General features: G+C 44.6%; 1 protein-coding gene across 1 annotated transcript in view; it reads left to right on the top strand.

The window, feature by feature from the left end:
- The first annotated feature begins 6371 nt into the window (after nucleotides 1–6371).
- The window catches only part of Polr1A (RNA polymerase I subunit RpI1), a 304676-nt gene continuing 289815 nt past the window's right edge, over nucleotides 6372–21232 (top strand). Inside the window, exons 1-3 of the mRNA XM_065452564.2 lie at nucleotides 6372–6706; nucleotides 12983–13110; nucleotides 19348–19624. Coding sequence (XP_065308636.2) covers nucleotides 6544–6706; nucleotides 12983–13110; nucleotides 19348–19624 — 568 coding nt within the window. The 5' untranslated portion in view covers nucleotides 6372–6543. The remainder of the gene's footprint in view (nucleotides 6707–12982; nucleotides 13111–19347; nucleotides 19625–21232) is intronic.

A 21232-nucleotide genomic window follows, 5' to 3' on the forward strand; every position in this document is an offset into this window, starting at 1 on the left:
ACAAAAAATGAAAGTAAACAATCCGATCGTGGAATTATGTTTATTACAGTGATTCCTACGACAGTTACTGACAAGTTGACAACTTGAACTGGTCAATCGGTCCATAGTCTCCTCTATTTTTCAAAAATAAAGGAGGCTATGATCAGTCATGGCAAGGAATTGTATGTATACATAAAAAAAAGGGGGTATGTGTGTGTTTGTAGTGGGGGTATAGGATTAGGGCGGTACGAAAAAATGTACCAACACTGTCCTCTAGACCCATTCCGTTGAGGTACCGTAACAAAACGAATTATGCATAAAGTTCATACAACCAACTCTGATATTACTACAGACGCCAGGCGACGCGAGCTACATTTGTCATGATGCATTCGCGACTGCACCGGATTCCCTCCACATTATTCTCGTTAATCATGCTCGCTGCGCCGAGGCAAAAGAAAGACCATGGGCGCAGGTGCCTTTAAAGTATCTCGACCTTGCGAGGCACGGCTGCGCGTGCCAGGGGAGCTGTCCGTGCGAACACTCCCTGGCACACACCTGCCTCGGCGGCCCCAACCTAGGTACCGTTCTGCTTCGAGCTTTGATCCCCCCACTGTCCCTCGGGTGCCCTGGAGTTCATGCGCCGCCTGCTCTACTACCATCTCAGGTGCTCTCCTGAGACTTCCGTTTGTCGGTTACATGTGCCCTACAGCTGGATCATTACTTATAATAATAAAAAACCCGATCTATCGTCACGACGATAGATCGCGAAAGCGGCTTTTGCAACATACCGCGCCCGTGCGAAGATAATTACGGAACGCCAACGAGGAATCTGACCACAGCTTCGAGCTCGTAACGTCGTCGAGCGACACTCCTGCAACAGGCGTGACCGCTGAAAACCGCATACCGCCAGAAGCTTGAACAGGATCATCCCTCGGTTGCATAACTGCCAGCTCTACGGCCAACATGGACCACACCCACACCATCCCGCAACATAGAATAAAGAACCGACTTATGAAGCCCAAACACACGGCTGCACGCACACATCACAACACTTCAAGCGAGACGCCATGCTGGCCATGCTGCTACGCTGCTACTGTTGCCGGATTAATACTGACTACTGTCACCAAGTCTAGCAAGCGTCTCAGGAGCTGGCAACCTCGGCGCGTAGCAACATGGCGGCGCTCTTGAGGTTCCCGATTTTAATGCATGGGCCCTATGGGTACAGTGGCCTAGAAGGGGCAGTGCAGCGAGCGGAGGCGGCGGCGCGTTGAGTAGCCTGACTCCGGTGGTGGCGAACGGAGCGGCGGCGCTGCAGTCGACCAATCTTGAATGTGATCGCCGTCTGCACGTGGGAGTCGACGACTGCTGTGCTTGTTAGGCGGTGTTTCTCGTTTCTTTGTGTGTGAATGTGGGCTTCTACAACGCCCGAATGGCTCAGAAGCAACGCCTGAACCATTGTTTCGCACCGGGGTGCAACACAGGATACTCCCGGATCAAGCAAACGGCCAAACTCTCGTTATTCAAAGCACCCGCCGACCCGGAGAGAAGAAGCGTGTGGGAACGCAACCTTCGCAGAGACGACAGGAGACTCACACCTGATTGTGCTGTTTGTGAGTTGCATTTCGAGAAGCATTTCATCGTCAGGGACTATGTTCATTGTATTAATGGCACGGAGGTGCGAATTCCGCGCGGGATCCCGACGCTCACACCGGACGCCGTTCCGACTATTCTACCGAACGTTCCCTCATATTTAAGCAAGCGCTTACCTGCGAAAAGAAATGAAAGGAACAGGAAATCTGCAGACGATGTCGTGCCCAGGAAAAAGTCACGACTGTCTACTACTGACGAGCCTGATGTCTTGGACGAGCCCACGACAAGCCAGGGCGCCGTTGTAACAGTTGCCTCCTTGAAAGAAGCGAGACTGCCTGATAAGTACTGGACGTTTCATGAGCTACGTAACGCTGAGGGTGCGTGTTTTACGTGTTGCGCCCTGAACGCCGGCACAGGGGAGGTCAGCGTAGAAAAGGCAGTGTTTTTCACTGTAAACAGCGATGGTGTTTTCAGCTCGAGAACGTTTGTGCTCGGGAAGCTCGTAGGAGAGGCGGCGGTAGTTACTGTGTGGGATGTGGAAACCGTTCTGGGTCAAGCGTGCGCACTGCACTTGTGTAAAGGAGCAGCTGCCCATCGCGATTCATTGTTGAGCAATCTGACTACAAACTTGCAAGGCCAAATGCAGTTCAAGTGTGGGTCTGCTTTCAGCATTAAGTGCCTAGGAAGCGCGAAGAAGGTGGGAACGCCTTGCGTCAGCTGCAAGTATTTAAGGAAGGCCCTTCTCACGCGGCAGTCGCGACTGAAGAAGCTTAGGAAAACAACGGCTAATACCTGTGGAAGTGCCGAGCGGAAGCTGAAGGTATGCAAGCGCAGAAACAAGAGGCTCTTGTTGAGGCTAGGAAGCCTTGAAGAACACATTCAGAAACTGAAAAATGAATCTTCTGCTAGTACTGAAGAAGCATTAGCAGCAAAGATAGGATCACTACCTCCAAAACAGCAGCTTGCCGTCAAACAGTGCTTTGAAGCAGCAAAAAGGAAGAGTTTATGTGGAATGCGATACAACAATGAATGGATGCTGGAGTGCATTTTGCTCAAGATAAGAAGCCCGAAGTTGTATCAGTACATGAGGAAGCAAAACATCCTTGCACTTCCAAGCGAAACCACAATACGCAAGTACACTGCTCGCTACAGAACTGGCTATGGTTTCAATGAAAAGATGCTGAGCGCGTTGAAAACAAAAGTAGCCCAACTTGAAAATATGCACCGGCATGGAGGTATCGTCATTGACGAAATGAAGCTTTCTGAGCACTTGACTGTGAGCAATGAAGGCAAGATTGAAGGCTTTGTAGATTTGGCGCAGTACACGCCTAAGGGCCAAGAATCACTGCCCTGCAATCACGGGCTTGTCGTCTTGTTTGTGCCACTTGTGGGCAGCTGGACACAGGTGCTTGGGACATTCGGTAGTCATGAGAACGTCAGAGGTGACCTATTAGCCAAAATCGTGCTGGAGGCTACAGTTTTGGCAGAGAAGGCTGGCCTATTCGTGGACTACTTAACCTGTGATGGAGCTTCATGGAACAGAGTGATGTGGCGAAAATTCAACATACATGCTTCATCGAAGGAAGTGGTCTGCAAAACTGTGCACCCTGTTGACAGCAGCCGCTTTCTTTACTTCCTTTCTGATTTTCGTCACCTCGTGAAAAACGTTCGCAACCGACTTCTGACAACCTCGCTGAACACTCCCGAGGGGCTAGTTTCTTTGGAGTTTGTGAAAGAAGCCTTCAAACTGGACAGCAATTCGGTAACATTGAAAGCGATGCCAAGTATTACCACTGTTCACTTAGCTCCCAACAATTTTGAGAAAATGAGAGCGAGTTATGCCTTTCAGCTATTCGGACACGGTCCACTGCAGGCATTTTTTTTGTACCGCACTCAGCTTGAGAGACAGTGTGGTAAAATTCAAGCTACAGAGAAATTTTTTATGCGAATGAAATCTTTGATAGCTGTTATGACTAGCAGATATGCTGCAGAAGCTCTACGGCCAGCCTCTACTAAGGTGGAAGTCATAAAAGAAATGCTTGATTTTCTAAATTTATGGGAGGCTCATGCCGACAAGCAGCAGTTCCTAAGTGTGTCTACTGCAGAGGGGCTAAGGGTGACACTTACTAGTACACTTGAGCTGCTCGGCTACCTGAATAAAGTGGTTGGATTCAGCTATGTTCTGACATCCCGGCTCAGCCAAGACAAGATTGAGAATTTTTTCGGCATTGTAAGGATGTCGTCAGGCTGCAATGCGCACCCAACGCCACAGCAGTTTCTGCTCACAGTTAACTGCCTATCATTTTATAACCTCGCCCGAAGTGTTACAGGTGCCAACGTCGACGGAGATACTATCAGTTCTCTCCTCAGCGTTGAAGACAAAGAAAAAACTGCAAAACAGAAACTGGTGGATATCGTGAAATCTTACACAGACAAGCTGGCACCTTCATCTGCTTCAGGAGATCCTGTAGACCATCCCTACATCGTGAGCAGGAGTGACTCTAGGCTTATATGCCACATTGCTGGTTAAGCGGCAAAGAAGTGTGTATTGCCAACCAAGTGTCCATCTTGCACCGACCGTCTTTTGCTCCCGGCACAGGAAGGGCGCCGCTTAGCTGCAGCGGAATACATAAAGCACAACGACCGTGGTGGCTTGGTGTACCCCTCACTCGAACTGTTCAGGTTCATCACACGCTTAGAAGACGTCTTTACAAACTGCTTTAGCACACGGAAACTGCACTGTGAAAGCATTATGGATGTTCTGCAGATGATTCACAAAGCTGCTCCACTACAGGTTGGATGTGAAGAGCACGTAAATAGCCTAACGCCGCGAATTGTAGGCTTTTATATCACCATGAGGCTTCATTTTTTTGTGAAAGGCGTCAACAAATCAAATCTCCTGAAAAAGCGTAACTCGACCAAGCACCTCAAGCTCAGCAGGTTGACCTAAGTGGAGGTCTTACCTATACAGATTGTAAACATACATGCATGTGCACAAACTGCGTCCTTGTGTTTCTTTCTTGCAACATAACCTTGCAAACACCCCTCCTTTGCATGGTCTCTTAAACTAAAGCAGTTGTTCTGCCATTTGTTTGAAGTTTCCCTCTTTGCCTTCTGCTTCAGTGTTTGTGTTGATCCATTTCTGCAGCTCATTCATATGCGGGCGTTAAGCTCTTGAGAATAAATTGCTTGTGTGGGCATATTGCAGGACTCATAATTGTTTATTCCATGGATGGATTCAATCTGCACTTATATTATTGCATGAATTTACCATCCAAGGTGAGTAATCAGCTTCTTTCTGTCGTACCATTCAGTTCTCCTGGGTGTTAATATTTTGCAGAAGTTTTGAGTTCTCCAATATCCTTGTGAAAAGTTGTACCAAACGTTAGGAAGCGTGCAGTGTAAGAACTAATTATATAAAAATAATTAAAACCGCCGCGCTACTGCCGAGTTTAATAATAATTGGTTTTGGGGGAAAGGAAATGGCGCAGTATCTGCCTCGTATATCGTTGGACACCTGAAGCGCGCCGTAAGGGAAAGGATAAAGGAGGGAGCGAAAGAAGAAAGGAAGAAAGAAAGAGGTGCCGTAGTGGAGGGCTCCGGAATAATTTCGACCATCTGGGGATCTTTAACGTGCACTGACATCGCACTGCCGAGTTTAAATTTAATTTTTAACGTGTTTATTACCGCAGCCACATTTCAGTGGTGGATACAGAGACGCCAAGTTCGTTTCAGCGTGTGCTTTGTATCTACCGTATGCACTTTGCATTTAATTTCTTCGCTGTAACCAAAGAATATGAAATTAACTCTTCCATATGATAATTTTGAAGAAAAGCACTTGCGTGCGATATGATCATATGAACGCCTCCGCGAAACGCGCGCCATTCGCTACAGCAGTTTCGCCTGCTAGCTTGGAAGATAGTTCGACCGCAGCGCCGCCGCTACTGCCGACGCTCCAAGGGTCGCCTGGAGAGCGGCGCCCGCTGCACTGCCCCTTCTAGGCCACTGTACTATGGGTAGCTTGTCCTCTGGAGTCAGTATAGTAACTCCATGGTTTGTATGACTTTGAGATGGAAGCATAGAGTTACTATATGGATGGAAGCATGTTTTACTATGGTTTATCACCAGGACACACCAGGGTATGCATTATTGTGCGATTCTGTTCCCGATTTAACGCCAAGAAGTATTTATTTATTTATTTATTTTTGCAACAACAATAACAACCGTGCATGTACTTATACAAAAATACTCATCAAGTATTTCTGGAAATAAAAATGTTGTATTGTGAGAAAGTGTTGCACCCTTGAGCGGAATGCTACAAGTGTCGTCTGCTACGACGCCTGCTCGCTGCAAACGCGAGACTTTTCTCGCAGACAGCAGGCACTTCCGAACTCTCTCGCTCTTTCTAAAGGCTGCGTCGGCTATCACGATTGCTGAACATATTCAAGTACTTTTAAGCACATCTGCTGCAGTGCGACTAGGACGCTAGTGGCCTAGCTCCTACAAGTATGCTTCATCGTATCTTATATTGACGTACCGTTTCCGAAGCGTTATGGCGTGACTTTGCACTGACCCATTTTGCGACACTAGACTACAACTAGAATGCAGCAACCTTTTCTACCACGAGTAAGCTTGTGTTCTCAAAGCCCTAAAACACGCATTTCAATGAGCAAATAAACGAGCAATGCATCACGTGGCGCCACGGCATCACTTGGCGCCACCATCGCGCCTTCTCAAAAGTCCCTAAACAAGCCTGTCCACTGGCCTGTCTCTAGGTGCCCAGAATAAGGTCACGTGAGGGATTTTTGTTGTCGCGTCCCCGGCAAAAGGCACGTGTGTTGATGTGCCGGCGTGCCATGTGGCCCATGCGGATTTCTTTGGCCGGTGGTTTTCAAATATTGGCAAGTGTGTAGCTGGTGTAAATGCACAACGCTAAAACTGCCCTAGTGCAGCTTAAAAGACGGGTATTCGGCGATGGATCTCGAAAAAATCCCTCACCGCTTCGTGGACAGCATTAGCTTTAGCGTGTTCAGCACCGAAGAACTGCTGCGCCAAGGCGTGCTCGAAGTCACTTGCTCCGAAACTTTTGACATCGTCGGACACCCGACCAAAGGTGGCCTCCACGATGCCCTGCTCGGTAAGACGGACTTGCAGTATGCGCTGCAATGCGACCGGCTTCTTTAACTGACCTGTTTTGGAATGGACACTTTCGTCTACGTTTTCGTGGCACGCCCGTGTTTTGCCTCTTGTGGGTTATCTCACATTTTCTTGTTTGTACATTTATGTCGTAGCCATGCTGCCATCTTGCACGCTTGACACGCATCCTTGCTGCGGATGCCTGTCGGGTATATATAATCAAAGTTTTCATGGTTACGTTCGATTTCCTCATGGTTCACAGCACCGTGACTGCATCAGGGCTGCCGAAAAAGTAGCGACGGGCCTGCAGCACGCAGGCGTACCAGGGCAGGGGGGGGGGGAGGGGAAAGGGGTTCGCACCGTACACGGGAAGCCCCTTCCCGAAATTTGTTTCATTATGCGGCCTGCCCAGCCTTTCCTTTCCCCACTTACGCTCCCCGACCCCGGTCAAGTGCGTGACCCCCCATCCACTTCGAAGGACAACATAAAAGAAAAAGTCTGGCTATGCCACTGGTCAGATTCAGAATCAGAATTTATTGTTAGAATTTGGGTCAAATTACATGTATTTAGTATGCAGGAGGAGGTCCCATAGTCAAAGACTGTATCGGGACCTCCTGTACAAGAATAGTTATGATAATTGACATCGCAAAGCAACAGTAGCATATAATAAGGTATTATACAAGCAACAGGAAATGAACGATATACCTTCTACTACTAATGTCTGCTACAATTCTGCAATATTAAAATCTGGAAATGCTGTTCCTTTTATAACAAAAGTGTCACCTGATTTTGCTGACGCATTACAACACTTCTTGGAACAGTTAACAAATCTGACGTAATCAAATATTTATCAAGTGTGCAACTCATTTGCATATTTTTCATTTCATATTTCATTTAATATATCATTTTTTTTCTTCTGAAATATGTACTTTTGTATAATGTAGTTTGGATTTTATGTTACATTTCCTTAAAATTTATTGGTTTTATGTTCGACCTCATATTTCATCAAAATTGTATGCTTTTGTTGATGAACCTGCTGATTTGATTTTTATTTATTTTATTTAACAATGTCCTTACAGGCCTCGTATGAGGCATTGGGTAATGGGGGCGTTACAATAAGATTAAAAGAGTATATAGAGCATATAAAAAACATAATAGACATACATTATTAATTGACAGTGGAAAAATGTATACATATCTTATACAAGTATTAAAAGCATTGTACAAAATAACAAGGTCTGGAATGTACATATTAGAAAAAGACAAATGATACAGTTCCTTTAATAAACAATGAAAAATAATGTTGCCGCTCCAGTACAAATACTAAACAATACTAAAAAAATACAAGAATAATAAGCGAAATGAGCTCATAAACAAGAGAGCACATAACTGAAAAAAAAAAGCATCGTGCACTTTATTGAAGTTACACGGTGGAATATGAACTGATGAGCTGGCGAAATCATCGGGATTGGGTTCGGAGACGATGAAATCAGGAAGAGTGTTCCACAATCGAATGGCACGAGGAAGCGCCGACTAGTTAAATGCATGTGTGTTCCCGTAGATGCGAGGGAAGCTGAGGTGATTATGTAATCTGCGAGATGTGAAAGGTGCGACTTCAAGCCGTAAAGATTTTCTATCCGCATAAACATACTTGTGAAATAATGATGAGTGCAAAATCGCGTCAAGTACTTAGTGGCTGAAGTGAAATATCAAGTTTTATTTGTGAGATGCTTGAATTGTAGGTGTAGTTACGCGAAATAAACCTGATGATTGTATATTTGATTTTGTTCAGATTTGTTTACCATGTTCGAATAGCCATTGTAATAAAACAAATTCTTTTTTTGGACCTAAGCTAGCCTAGGGCTAAGGATCCACACGGTGTGGGAAAATCTTATGTTGCAAAAGAAGAAAATAGTCAATTAGAAAATGAAAAAAAGAAAATGGTGATTTGAAGTATTCAACGATCTTCTGAGCGAGGGATGTCTGTGGCTGGTACTAATGTTTCGACAAGAAAAGAATTGCTTTCCTTGGCATTGTTTATAAAGCATGCTCTCTCCCTCTACTACTTGTGAGGAGTATGAGGCAACTAATTGAGCTAGTAGGTGCATGTATTAATCTGCTTAAGACAAGTTCTTTAAAGGCACCATAAGCCATCTCTGACTTTCTGAACACATTTTAAATAAACATGCATTGCGTACAGAATATCATGACATCCGTTTCTACTGAGAATGGCAATGTTATGCACCACCACAGTGAAGCTATTATTTTAAGCACTAAGCTTGCACTTCTGTTTTGTCCCTTCTTGCCATGTCGTGTTGTCAGCAAGGTCTTGTGCATGGCATCAGGGTAGAAGCTGTTGCTTGTTTAGTCGACGACCACACCAAAGGTACAAGAGTTGGCTGCACGTTCTGAGAAGGGGGGGGAGCTCGCCCATTGTGCAGTATTGATCCTTCCTTGACGCTTACATTCAGTTGGCGTTGCATGGAGGGCAACTACAGAGGGAGGAGCGTTTCTTCATGGGCGTTGATGGCGACTTGCAGCTTTCACAGTGAGAGAGTGCGATAAGGAAAAGACAGAACCAGTGGGGAGGGCACCGAAGGTGACTGAGGTAGTATGGTTGTTATCCTGTAACTTTGCTGTTACAGCATAATTTCCCACAATTATTGCACCTGTTTTTTAATCATAGACTCATACGCAGCTGCCACTATACAACAAAATTTTGAGCTTGTAATGGCTTAAGGGTTCTCTATGCTGACTGAGATGCTTTCCTGTGGCCTGAAAAGGCCTGTCTAACCATCTTGTGCACTGGCGTCCCCGTTTTCTCTTGACCTTCAACTTCGGCAAGCATTAAATTGTGTTCATTTGAACAGGCAGCCTTCATGACATGGGCAAGCTAAAAAGCTTTATCATCATGACTTTTGGGCTGGAAGAATATTCAGGTTTAATCTAATTTGGGCTGGAAGAATATTCAGGTTTAATCTAATTTGTGACCAAATGATTGGTTTGTTTGGCAGACCTTGGAATTCTCCAAAACTATGCCAGTACTTAAGCTCGAAGGAATCAAGTATTTTTTTTCATGTTTCGACAAGGTCCATACGCTCTTATAGGTGTTGGCATACAGTATGTATATACATACTGTCTTATCAGAACGTTTTGAATCGTTTTGCACACTTAGTAAAGACTGTGACGTGAATACATTAGTTCACCAATTTGAAAACATTATAAAGCTATGTATTCAACGCTTTGTTCCATTAAAAACTAAGAAAAAAATCGTGCCCTCTCTTGGATGACTAGAGAAATCTTGCAGTTATCACGCCGCGTTCAAAGACTGAGACGCTCAAAATGCAGTAATGACCCTGATGCAATTGCTGGATTCACCTCTGCCAAAGAGGAACTAAATTTGAAAATGAATACGGCCAAAGGTTTTTTCTTTCTTATCGAGCTGCCAGGTTTACTAAGAAATAATCCTCGGAAGTTCTGGCGTTCTGTCATACCTACTACTGAATCTTCATCTTCATTGACTATCAGTGATGAAAGTATAAATGATCCTGTACGCATCTCCAATGCATTCAATGACTATTTCCATTCGGTGTACGCAAACGATTCCCATGTCTGCCCTGCTTTTGATAATGATTCAGATTTTTCTATTTCCAACATTTCCGTTGATGTTAATGGCGTTTTTAATTTGATTCTAAATTTAGACACAAAAAAGTCTAGTGGCTCCGACGGTATTCCTAATTCCTTTTTACTTCGCTATTCACAATGGACATCACGCTATCTTGAAATTATATTCAATAAGTCTCTAGATACAGGAATCGTTCCTTCATCGTGGAAACTTGCAAGAGTAATACCCTTGTATAAAACAGGCAGGAAGACAGACATAACGAATTACAGACCCATTTATTTAACTTCCCAATTGTGCAAAATGCTGGAACATATTATTTACAAACACATAATAGATTTTCTGGAGTCCAACACCATTCTAACTAATGTTCCGCACGGCTTTAGACGTGGTTTCAGTACTATCACGCAGTTAACCGACTTCACCCATGACATCGCTTATCAGTTGGATCTCGGTAAACAGATTAATGCTATCTTCATTGATTTTTCTAAAGCTTTCGATTCATTACTTCATTCTCACCTCTTGCAAAAATTAAATGCAATACTAAAAAATTCCCATCTGGTCAATTGGATCGCTAGTTTCCTTTCTAACCGGTCCCAATACGTCGACTTTAGTTCTGCAAGGTCATCCATACTTGAAGTAGGCTCCGGGGTTCCTCAAGGATCCGTCCTGGGTCCTTTATTATTTTTAATTTATGTCAATGACCTCCGAAAACATGTTTCCTCTAATATTCGTCTTTATGCTGATGATTGTGTCTTATACGACGTGATTGATTCCCCGAATAGTTCTCAGCGATTAAACGATTCTTTTGTCTCTTTCAGTGCTTGGTGTGAAAAATGGAAAATGAACATTAATTAAAAAAAACGGTTGTTTTGTCCTTCACGAAAAGAGCAGCACCTGTAATTGCGACATATTCATTGAATGGGTCTCCTTTAACCAGAGTTCGACAATACAAATACCTTGGCGTAACATTTACTCACAATCTCTCATGGACTACACACATTGACCAAACATGTTCAAAGGCCCTAAAACAGCTTGGATACCTTCGTCGCACTATGCAAAAGGCTCCGAAAGCAACAAATCGATTATGCCGCAACAGTCTGGTCACCACATAACCAAAACAACATAATCAAACTAGAAGCAGTTCAGAAAAAAGCCGTCCGTTTCATTTTACATCGGTATGACCGCTATTTTTCACTGTCGTCCGTGCCCTCCCTACGCTGAATCTAACATTACTTTCAGTACGTCGTGATGTGGAATCATTAAAATTTTTGCACAACATAATTAACAAGTCATACCACACTTCAAACACAGCTTGCATATCTTTCACCAAGCCTTCTTGCACGCGCGTAATTTCCACGAGCTTAATCTTAACCCTCTCTATGCCCGTACAAATACCTTCAAGTACAGCTTCTTTCCCCGCACAATAGAATTATGGAATTCCTTGCCTGGCTCCGTTCGTTCACTCCCGATAAGGGAATTTGAAATTGCCGTCTATAAAAACCAGTATATGTAACTATTTAAATCAGGTTTAGTGTGCGTATTGCTGTGTCGTTGCTCTTTATGAATCGTTGAAAACAATTTGTAAGATTTTGTAAATGATTGTTAAGATGTTGTAAGAGTCAATGTTGCTTTCACTTTATTTTTGTTCAACACTGTTTTTACCCACTCCTGCAATAGCCCTCCTATGGGGCTGCACTATGTACAAATAAATAAATAAATACATACACACACACACACACACACACATACATACATACATGCATAAGTATACATTGAGTTGGTACAGATATAAATCTTCAGTAACGCTGATTTTAAGGTTTACATTGTTGCATTTTACAATGTGTATGTTTGTTATGGTGTCCTGAGTGTTTCACATCTTTCTCATAGTAATTATTTGTTTTTTTTCTTTTCACAATTTCTTGTACTGCAGTACTTATGTACATGTCTTCCCTTGCGATGATCTCGCATGAGATTGGCAGTATTGTGAAATAATGCATGAAATAATATCACTGCATGAAAAATAAGAGCATTAACCAGCAGTTTTTTCTTTATTTTTTTGTAAACAATTTTATGTTTCATACCCGTTAAAAATCCTTCTATTGCTCTCTATCTGAGTACTGTTCTCTGAATTTCTTTAGCATTAATGGCAGATTTACTTATGCTGGATTCTAGAAAGCAGTGTTCTACAGAACCACTCGTATTATTTAATCTGTTCGCCCTGTTCTTCACTGTTGTCATTACTTTAGTTTTGTTTATGTTTAGGAAAAGATCAGCATTTGACTTTCTTTTTTGACTTTAAAAATGAGTGTTTTTACCCGCCTTGGTGGCTTAGCGGCTATGGTGTGGTGCTGCTAAGCACAAGGTCGTGGGATCGAATACTGGCTGTGGCGACTGCATTTCGATTAGGGACAAATGCAGAAATGCCCATGTATGCCCAGGCGCATTGGGGGCACATTGAAAATCCCCTGGTGGTAAAAGTTAATCCGGAATTCGCCACTGCGGTGTGCCTCATAATCATATCGAGGTTTTGGCATGTAAAACTCCTGAATTCAATTCGGAATGATTGTTTTTAAGTCCTTCATACAGTGCTGGCTGAAGCAAAAAAGTTCCATTGCCACTGCTCTTAGGTGTGCTGCTGTTTTGTTCTTCCAGGGCCTAGTGACCGTGATGAAGTCTGTGCCACCTGTGGCCTTGGCTTCACGCACTGCCCAGGCCACATTGGGTACATCAGGCTACCCTTGCTCGTGTTCAATCCCGTGTTCCTTAGGACTCTCTATCAGGTAAGGCTTACATCTGTGAAGTTGTGCTGATCGGTTGGTTCCCAACTTGTGATATCGACATGTTTGCGCAGCGCAAGAGACGAAAACTGGAGGCAGAACACAACGCAGGCGCTGACTTCAACTGATCTTTATTTGCGAAATCGCCAGAACTATATAAATGAACAAAAGTAATCAAAAAACAACTTTTGCATTAAGTCACACTTGGGCCCCTATTGCATCACAGCCAGATACTTGATTTAGTTTTTTTGTGAGGGCAATAGACGGCACTGATGCGAAGGTTGCCCAGCCGCTGTATCTTCGGATAGTGGTTAGTCTTCGGATAGTGAATTCTGGTGGTTATTGTTAAAATGTCAATTTTGGCCACCTGGAATTCTTCAACATTCACCAAAAGTATGGCCCCCTAGTGTTCTTGCATTGTACCCCTTTTGGAATGTAGGGAATCACACTGGGAGCTCTGTGGCCGAATGCCACGGCAACCGGACCACCATAGAGGATATAATTGCTACGAACCCTACACTTCGAACACACTCGGCCATCGTCAAAAATTTGGTCAGCGGGTCAAGCGCGTCGGCTTTTATACATCGGTCATCAAAGGTACCCGAGTAATCACTGGGACTCGTGTATCTTCCAGAAAGTTCTGCATCATTCGTGACACGCAATGAAATGAGATTGCACCAGGTTAGGTGACAACAGACAGCATAGGACCATTGATAACATTTGAGAAACTTCTGATACATGCAAGCGTGTCCTGTGCTGTGCCATAAGTAACATTTGTTAGGCAGTGAAATGCGGTCAACCGATAAAGATAAACAAGTATACCTGTCAATACACCCCCTCTTAAAGAGCATTGTCCGGATGCTACAAACATAAGAGAGCGAAACACAAAAGGACACTTATTAAACAAAAGTAACAAAACAACGAAATGAAAAAAAGTCCAAAGTAACACAGTCCAGGAAAAGTCCAAAGGTGAGCTATGCAAATTACCAAAGTTCATTAGCACTGGTAAAACAGCTTAAGTCGCACAATGTGTATTATTTGAAGTTGTGAGCGGCGCCGCTGTGATAGCGAAATGCCATCTAGTACGACCTCATAGTTGAGTGTGCCAATGCATCGGATGATCTTATAGGGTCCACAATAGCGGTGTAAAAGCTTCTCACTAAGTTCTTGTCGGCATATTGAGGTCCAAACTCGAACACTGTAGCGTCGTCCAAGGTTGTAGTGTTGGCTGTCGGTCCTCTGCTGGTTCTTGTTTCGCGTGTGGGCGAGCTGTCGGGCGCCTTCAGTGTGCTGGAGATAGGTGGTGATGTCAAGATTCTTTTCATCGGCAACGTGCGGCAACATGGCGTCGAGAGTCGTGGTCGGGTTCCTGCCGTAAACCAGCTGGAACGGTGTGATCTGTGCTGTTTCTTGCACCGCCGTGTTGTAAGCGAAGGTTACGTATAGCAGGATGGCATCCCAGGTCTTGTGTTCGACGTCAACGTACATTGCTACCGTGTCGAGGCAAGGGTCTCAACAGGTGCTCCGTAAGACCGTTTGTCTGCGGGTGGTAGGCAGTTGGCCTCCTGTGGCTTGTCTGGCTGTGTCGCAGAATGGTTTGGGTGAGCTCCGCTGTAAAGGCTGTTCCTCTGTTGGTGATGAGGACTTATGGGGTGCCTTGTTGCAGAAGGATGTTCTCCATGAAGAATTTCGCCACTTTGGCTGTGTTACCTTTTGGCAGAGCTTTCATTTCAGCGAAGCGGTTGAGGTACTCCGTTGCCACGATGATCCACTTATTTCCAGTTGTTGACGTTAGATAGAGTTGCAACTAGTCCATCCCGATCTGCTGAGATAGTTGGCAAGGAGTCTTGATTGACTGTAGTAATCCTGTTGGCCCTGTTGGTGGTGTCTTGCATCGCTGACAGTCTCAGCATGTCTTGACGTAATGGGCGACGTCAGTGGTCTGGCATGGTCACTAATACTTTTCCTGTATCCTCGATAGCGTCCGGGAGAGTCCGAGTTGCCTAGCGGTCGGATTGTCATGTAAGGGGTGCAATATTTCTGGATGCAGCGCTGAGGGAACAAGAAGAAGTTGGCACGGACTGGTGAGAAGTTCTTCTTTACGAGTAGGTTGTTTTGAAGCGAGAACGAAGACAATCTTCACTTAAATGCCCTAGGGACCACGCCGGTGTGCCGTTCCAAATATTCGACGAGGCTTTTTAGCTCCGGTTTTTCTCATTGCTGTTCAGCGAAATGTTCTGCGTTCATTATTCCAAGAAAGATGTCATCTCACGGCGGCAAGTCAATGGGGACGCATGATGCGCAATCGGCATCAGAGTGTTTTCGTCTGGACTTGTAGGTTACAGTGATGTCATATTCTGAGGCTCCACTGTGCCAGCCGTCCCGAAAGGTCCTTTAAGTTCACTAGCCAACACAACGGGTGGTGGTCGCTAACGACTTTGAATGGCCTGCCATACAGGTAAGGGCGGAATTTCGCTGTAGCCCAAATGATGGCGAGGCATTCCTTTTCGGTCGTAGAATAATTGCCTTCCACTTTTGACAGTGACCAGCTAGCGTAAGCTATCACCCGTTCAAGTTTGTATTTCCTCTGGACTAGGACGGCACCGAGGCTTCGACTACTGGTGTCAGGATGGATTTCGCTATCAGCGTCCTCGTCGAAGTGCGCAAGTACTGGAGGTGACCGCATGCGTTGTTTGAGTTCTTGAAATGCATAAGCCTGCGGTGTTTCCCATTTGAATTCGACATCACATTCAGTTAGATGTGTCAGCTGCTCAGCAATGCGTTAAAAGTCCTTGAAAAAGCGCCTTTAGTAAGCACACATGCCAAGGAATTGACGGATGGCCTGTGGGAACTTTGTGATGGCAGCTGTCTTCTGTGGGTCAGGGCGGACTCCGGATTCGTTGATGATGTGGCCCAGGTACAGAAGCTCATCGTAAGCGAAGCGGCACTTTTCTGGCTTCAGAGTGAGCCCTGATGACTTGATGGCCTCTAGTACTGTCGTAAGCCGCCTAAGGTGATCGCCGAAATTTCTGGCAAGAACGACGACGTTATCCAAATAAACAAGACAGGTCTGCCACTTCAATTCGGCTAACACCGTGTCCATGACGCACTGGAACATTGCAGGCACCAAGCACAGTCCGAATGGCATGACCTTGAACTTGTAGAAGCCGTCTGATGTGATGAAGGTGGTTTTTTCGGGACCTCTGTCATCGGCTTCTATTTGCCAGTAGCCAGACTTGAGATCCATCGACGAGAAGTATTTAGCGTTGCCGAGCCGATCCAGTGTGTCATCTATCCGTGGTAGGGAGTATACATCCTTCTTTGTGATCTTATTCAGTTGACGGTAATCGACACAGAAACATAAGGTTCCGTCCCTTTTCTTCACCAAGAAAGCAGGAGATGCCCATGCACTTTTCGATGGCTGCATGATGTCGTCGTGCAGCATTTCGTCGACTTGTCTTATAGCTTCACGTTCTCATGTCGAAACTCGGTAAGGGTTCTGGCGGAGTGGTCGAGCGCACTCTTCGTTTATTATGCAATGCTTTGCGGCTGCTGTTTGTCGAATCCTCGATGACGTTAAAAAGCTGTTTGTATCGGCGGAGCAGACTTCTGAGCTGTTGCTGCTTAATCATGGGGAGACTTGGATTTATGTCAAAGTCTGGTTCGGAAACTACGGTCGTCGGGTAGATGCGGCAGAATCTGAGAGGACGAGTGTATTGCTGGTTTCCAGAATATCCTCAATGTATGCGATCGTCATGCCTTTGTTGATGTGCTTAAACCCCTGGCTGACCTTTGTCAACATCACTTTCGCTTTCCCTCCATGCTGTCGAGCGATCGTTCTTGTGATGCAAATTTCATGGTTAAGCAGTGGGTGCCGGTTGCCCTCGATGATCCCTTCTAAGTCTGCTGGTGTTTTGGTACTGACGGAAATAACAATGCTGGAGTGAGGCGGGATGCTCACTTGATCTTCAAGCACACTCAAGGCGTGGTGACTATGGCAGCTTTCTGGTAGTATTGCTTGATCTTCCGACAGTGTTATTGACTTTGACTTTAGGTTGATGACTGCGCCTTGTTGGATCAGGAAGTCTGTGCCGAGAATTATGTCTCGTGAACACTATTGGAGGGTAACGAAGGTAACGGGTTAGGTTCGGTCATGAATCGTGTAATTCCTGCCGTGCAGATTCCAGTTGGCGTTATTAGGTGCCCTCCAGCGGTCCGAATTTGGGGGCCTTCCCACACAGTCTTAACTTTCTTGAACTTGGAGTGAAGTGTCCACTCATGACTTAGTAGTCGGCTCCTGTGTCTACTAATGCGCTGACTGTGTGGCCATCGAGAAGCACGTTGAGGTCAGTGGTTTGATGTGATGCGTCGCGTTGATGTGTGGCTTGTACGTCGCGGCATCAGGTCCTTGTTTGGTGCATTCTTTGCTTCCATGCTTCATCGGGATGGCAGTGTGTCGTTATTTTCTCGAGATTGTCTCTTCAACGGTGATGGAGGATCTTCGTCATTTCGACGAACAGCAATTGCACCTCCATTGGTTGCTGCTTTTAGTTTTCCAGATATGGGCTTGCAGACTGGCCGCAGGGTTCTCCAGTGTATGGTCAGTGTTGCGGGGACAGGTAACAGCCAGGTGACGCTGAACGCGATGCTCGTCGGGAGTTCCACTGAGTGGCGGCTTGGTAATCGGTGATGTCTCAAGCTGTGGATGCTGCGCGTTGACGGTGAATCCTCTCAGACCCATGTCGCGGTATGGGCATTGGCGGTACACATGGCCGGCTTCTTCGCAGTGATAGCACAGCAGGCGGTGGTCGGGGGCTAGCGAAATGTCAGTCTTCCTCGCGCAGCTGGGCGATGGGTGGGTGTGCTGGTGGCGGTGGATGATGGAATTGTGGCGTTAGAGGGCCCTGGCATGGTCGCGGAGGGGTGCCTTGACGGCGTGCGACAGACATCAGCGACGATCATTCGTGCAACAGACAGCAGATAGGACCATTGATAACATTTGAGAACCTTCCAGTACATGCAAGCATATGCTGCGTTGTGCGATAACATTTATTAGGTGGTGAAACACGGTCACCTGATGAAGATAAACAAGTACACATGTCAATAGGTTCGCATCTGGAGCGCTTTTTACGTACTAGTTACATATATTTTGCAGCATAGAGCTATGAGACATAGAAAGATGCTTTAGCTTGGCGGCTCCTATCTATATACATGGGAACAGATAAATAATTTTTCTTTGCAACCGCTGCACCGAATTTAATAACGTTTGTTGTATTTGAAAGAAAACATCAATATCTGGTGGCTCTAGAAAGCATATTTTAGATTTAGGCTGGCAATTTTTTGACAAATATTGTTGAATATTGCTAAATGGAAGTTCACTCTGTAACTTGGCAATAAAAGGTATTATAATTCGGTAAAGTGCTCCTAATAATACTTCTAAAGTAGATAAAAATTGATGTATTAGAATCTGCTCTGAAATATACCTCTAATTTGGTAGCAGAAGTTTTGCAACACATTTGTAAGCATTTTAACAATTTTGCATAGGCTGTAAATTCATATGTCAAAATTGTTTGCTTTATATGCTCTGAGAGACACAGTTTACAGAACTATGATGTCTGTTTTTGGTGCAGAGTTAACAATTTGTAGACTTCATACTTTAATTTTTTTTAAAACTTAGCCGTTTCTGGCGAAATTGTAAGCAAACTGCAGGCCCTAGATCAGAATTCTGCTTCTCTGAGTTGCTAGAATTTTTTTTTCTCTCAAATCCATCAAATCTAATTGAAATATGTTGTCATTCATGTCGTGTTCTTTTACAAAGAAAATTGAATGACTGGCTGAAAGCACATGAACATTGGCTGCGAGCATTACAAGAAAGACAATGTTTGCCATAGCTACTGGAATGCAGCACATCGAACATGGCAGCATGTTTAAGTGCAAGACTCAACATGCTGAACTAAAGCAGAGCCATCTGGAGTGGGCTCAATTTACCTGCAGTGCAGTGTCAGAGGTTTCATTCATGCCACCACTTGGCAGAACTGGCAGAAGCAAATGTGCGTAAGTGTGTACACTGGTGGCTGAAGGGAATAACTTCTTTTTGTGCATGACACGTTGCTTTTTGGTCTCGTATGCGTGCAGTGAGAGAAGTCTCTTTAGCCATTAAAAGCGTTGCCATGCTATTGAGAAAGAGTGTCTAGTATGGCACCCTGTCCTTGCGCTGACTGCATCAATTTCTCTGTGCAGTTGCTTCGGGGCAGTTGCTTCTCCTGCCACCGTTTACTTTCGCCTCCGGTTGCCTGCCAGGTGGCACTGGCGCAGCTGCAGGTGCTCCAGTATGGGGCTGTTGGTGCGGTGCAAGAACTGCAGGACATTGCCAACGAGACCCTGACTGACGACGACGACAAGGGTCGGCTGGTCCACCGCGGAGTTGTTAGGCCTGTGCTTCAGCGGCGCATCGAGCAGAGTGTAGCGTCGGTCATCGACAGTGTTGGCGATGTGGAAGAGGCTCGTCGCGCAGCAGGTGCAGTGGTGCCAAGCCTCTAATGTTGAGCGGTCCTTTGGCTTAGTGACTTGTACCAGGTGTACTAGGGTTACAGAATGGGTGCCAAGGGAAGCGCAGTCGAAGATGGCAGAGAATTAAGGTGGTGGGATGAAATTAGGAAATTTTTGGGCTCAACTTGAAATCTGGCAGTGGTCATAAATATAGGCTACTGATGATGATGACCAGGTGTTATCTCTTGTGAGGAAATAATATCTAGGCCCCTGCCATTCTTGCGGATAGGTTACATGGCTAGTCAGACAGGAGCAGCAAGCAAAGTTTCAATGCCTTCGCGATGGTAGCGACATTTTGTTACATATATTGAAATCATGTATAAACAAACTTCGTTATATTGAGGTTCAAAAAAACATGGCGTTATGGACAGGAAGTTATAAAAGGTTAAATACTTTGTTATATTTACAATTTCGTTACATTGAAATTCATTATATTGAAGATTAACTGTATTGTTGAGACCAATATTGTTATAAGTGTTTATGACTGTATGCATTTACAAATTTTATCAGCTTTAATGAAAATGAAATGTAAATATAAGTGTACTATGGTATGATTTACTTGAATTTGTTGCTGTATTTGACAATGTTGTAACTGGCCAAAGCAACTTCAGCATGTGAAATCCGAAGCCCAGAAGCAAAATGATGCATGCTGTGTCAAAGCTGTTTCAATGCTGACCTCAGGAAGCTTGCCGAGTACAACTCCTGGTAAGAGAGCTGTAGGTGACAGTTATCTATAAATTATGTTCTGCAGTATAGACTCTGTTCGAAATACTTTTCTATGTTGCACCGTGTTAGTTACCATGTTGAGAGTATGCATCCTCTGCCGAATGAGTTATGGCAAACACATTAAATAACAAATAACATTAAGTTTGTCTGTGTGCCATCATGCAAATGGCATTAGCAAATTAACGTCATGTTTTGTGCCTGTGTGGCATTGGTATAACTCTCATTGAACAAAGTGTGCAATGGGCCAGAAGGTGGTTGTTGCCACAATGGACAAGGCGGCTTTGAAAAGCCACCTGAATAGCTTGAAGGATGGATCCAATTCAGTGGCTGCTTAGCTGCTGGCAGATTTCAGTATTTGTTAGCATGTGTATGAATAAAGCTTGATCCCCATTGCTTGAATTGTGACCATTGAACATCCCTGCTAATGAGCTAATGGGGATCCCTGAAATCCTTGAATTGTCCTTGAATATTTAGTTAAATATTCTGCAAAAGCCCTGGGAAACTGCAAAATTGAAGTGTGAAATCATATTTGCTTAGCAGAAATATTAACACTAGCACCACTTCCGTTATACTGGGCCTTAATGTGTGCTCGGAAATACGTTAACGTTGCAGTTCTGAACTGTAGGAGACACAGCTTTCAGAACTGTTAACCAGAATTCAAATGTTTATGAAAACTGCAGAGGTCTAGATGCAGTCAAACTCACTCATAACGATCTCAGATATCATGATCTATCGGTTATAATGACCACATTTGAGTGCATTTATGATTTTCTGACCCTCCCTATGGAAACTTCTTCCAGATATAACAAAACTGTTTTAAATTGCCGTGTTGCTACAACAAACGCTTCGA

The sequence above is a fragment of the Dermacentor albipictus genome, chromosome 9 (genome assembly GCF_038994185.2).
Source record: "Dermacentor albipictus isolate Rhodes 1998 colony chromosome 9, USDA_Dalb.pri_finalv2, whole genome shotgun sequence".
NCBI lineage: Eukaryota > Metazoa > Arthropoda > Arachnida > Ixodida > Ixodidae > Dermacentor > Dermacentor albipictus.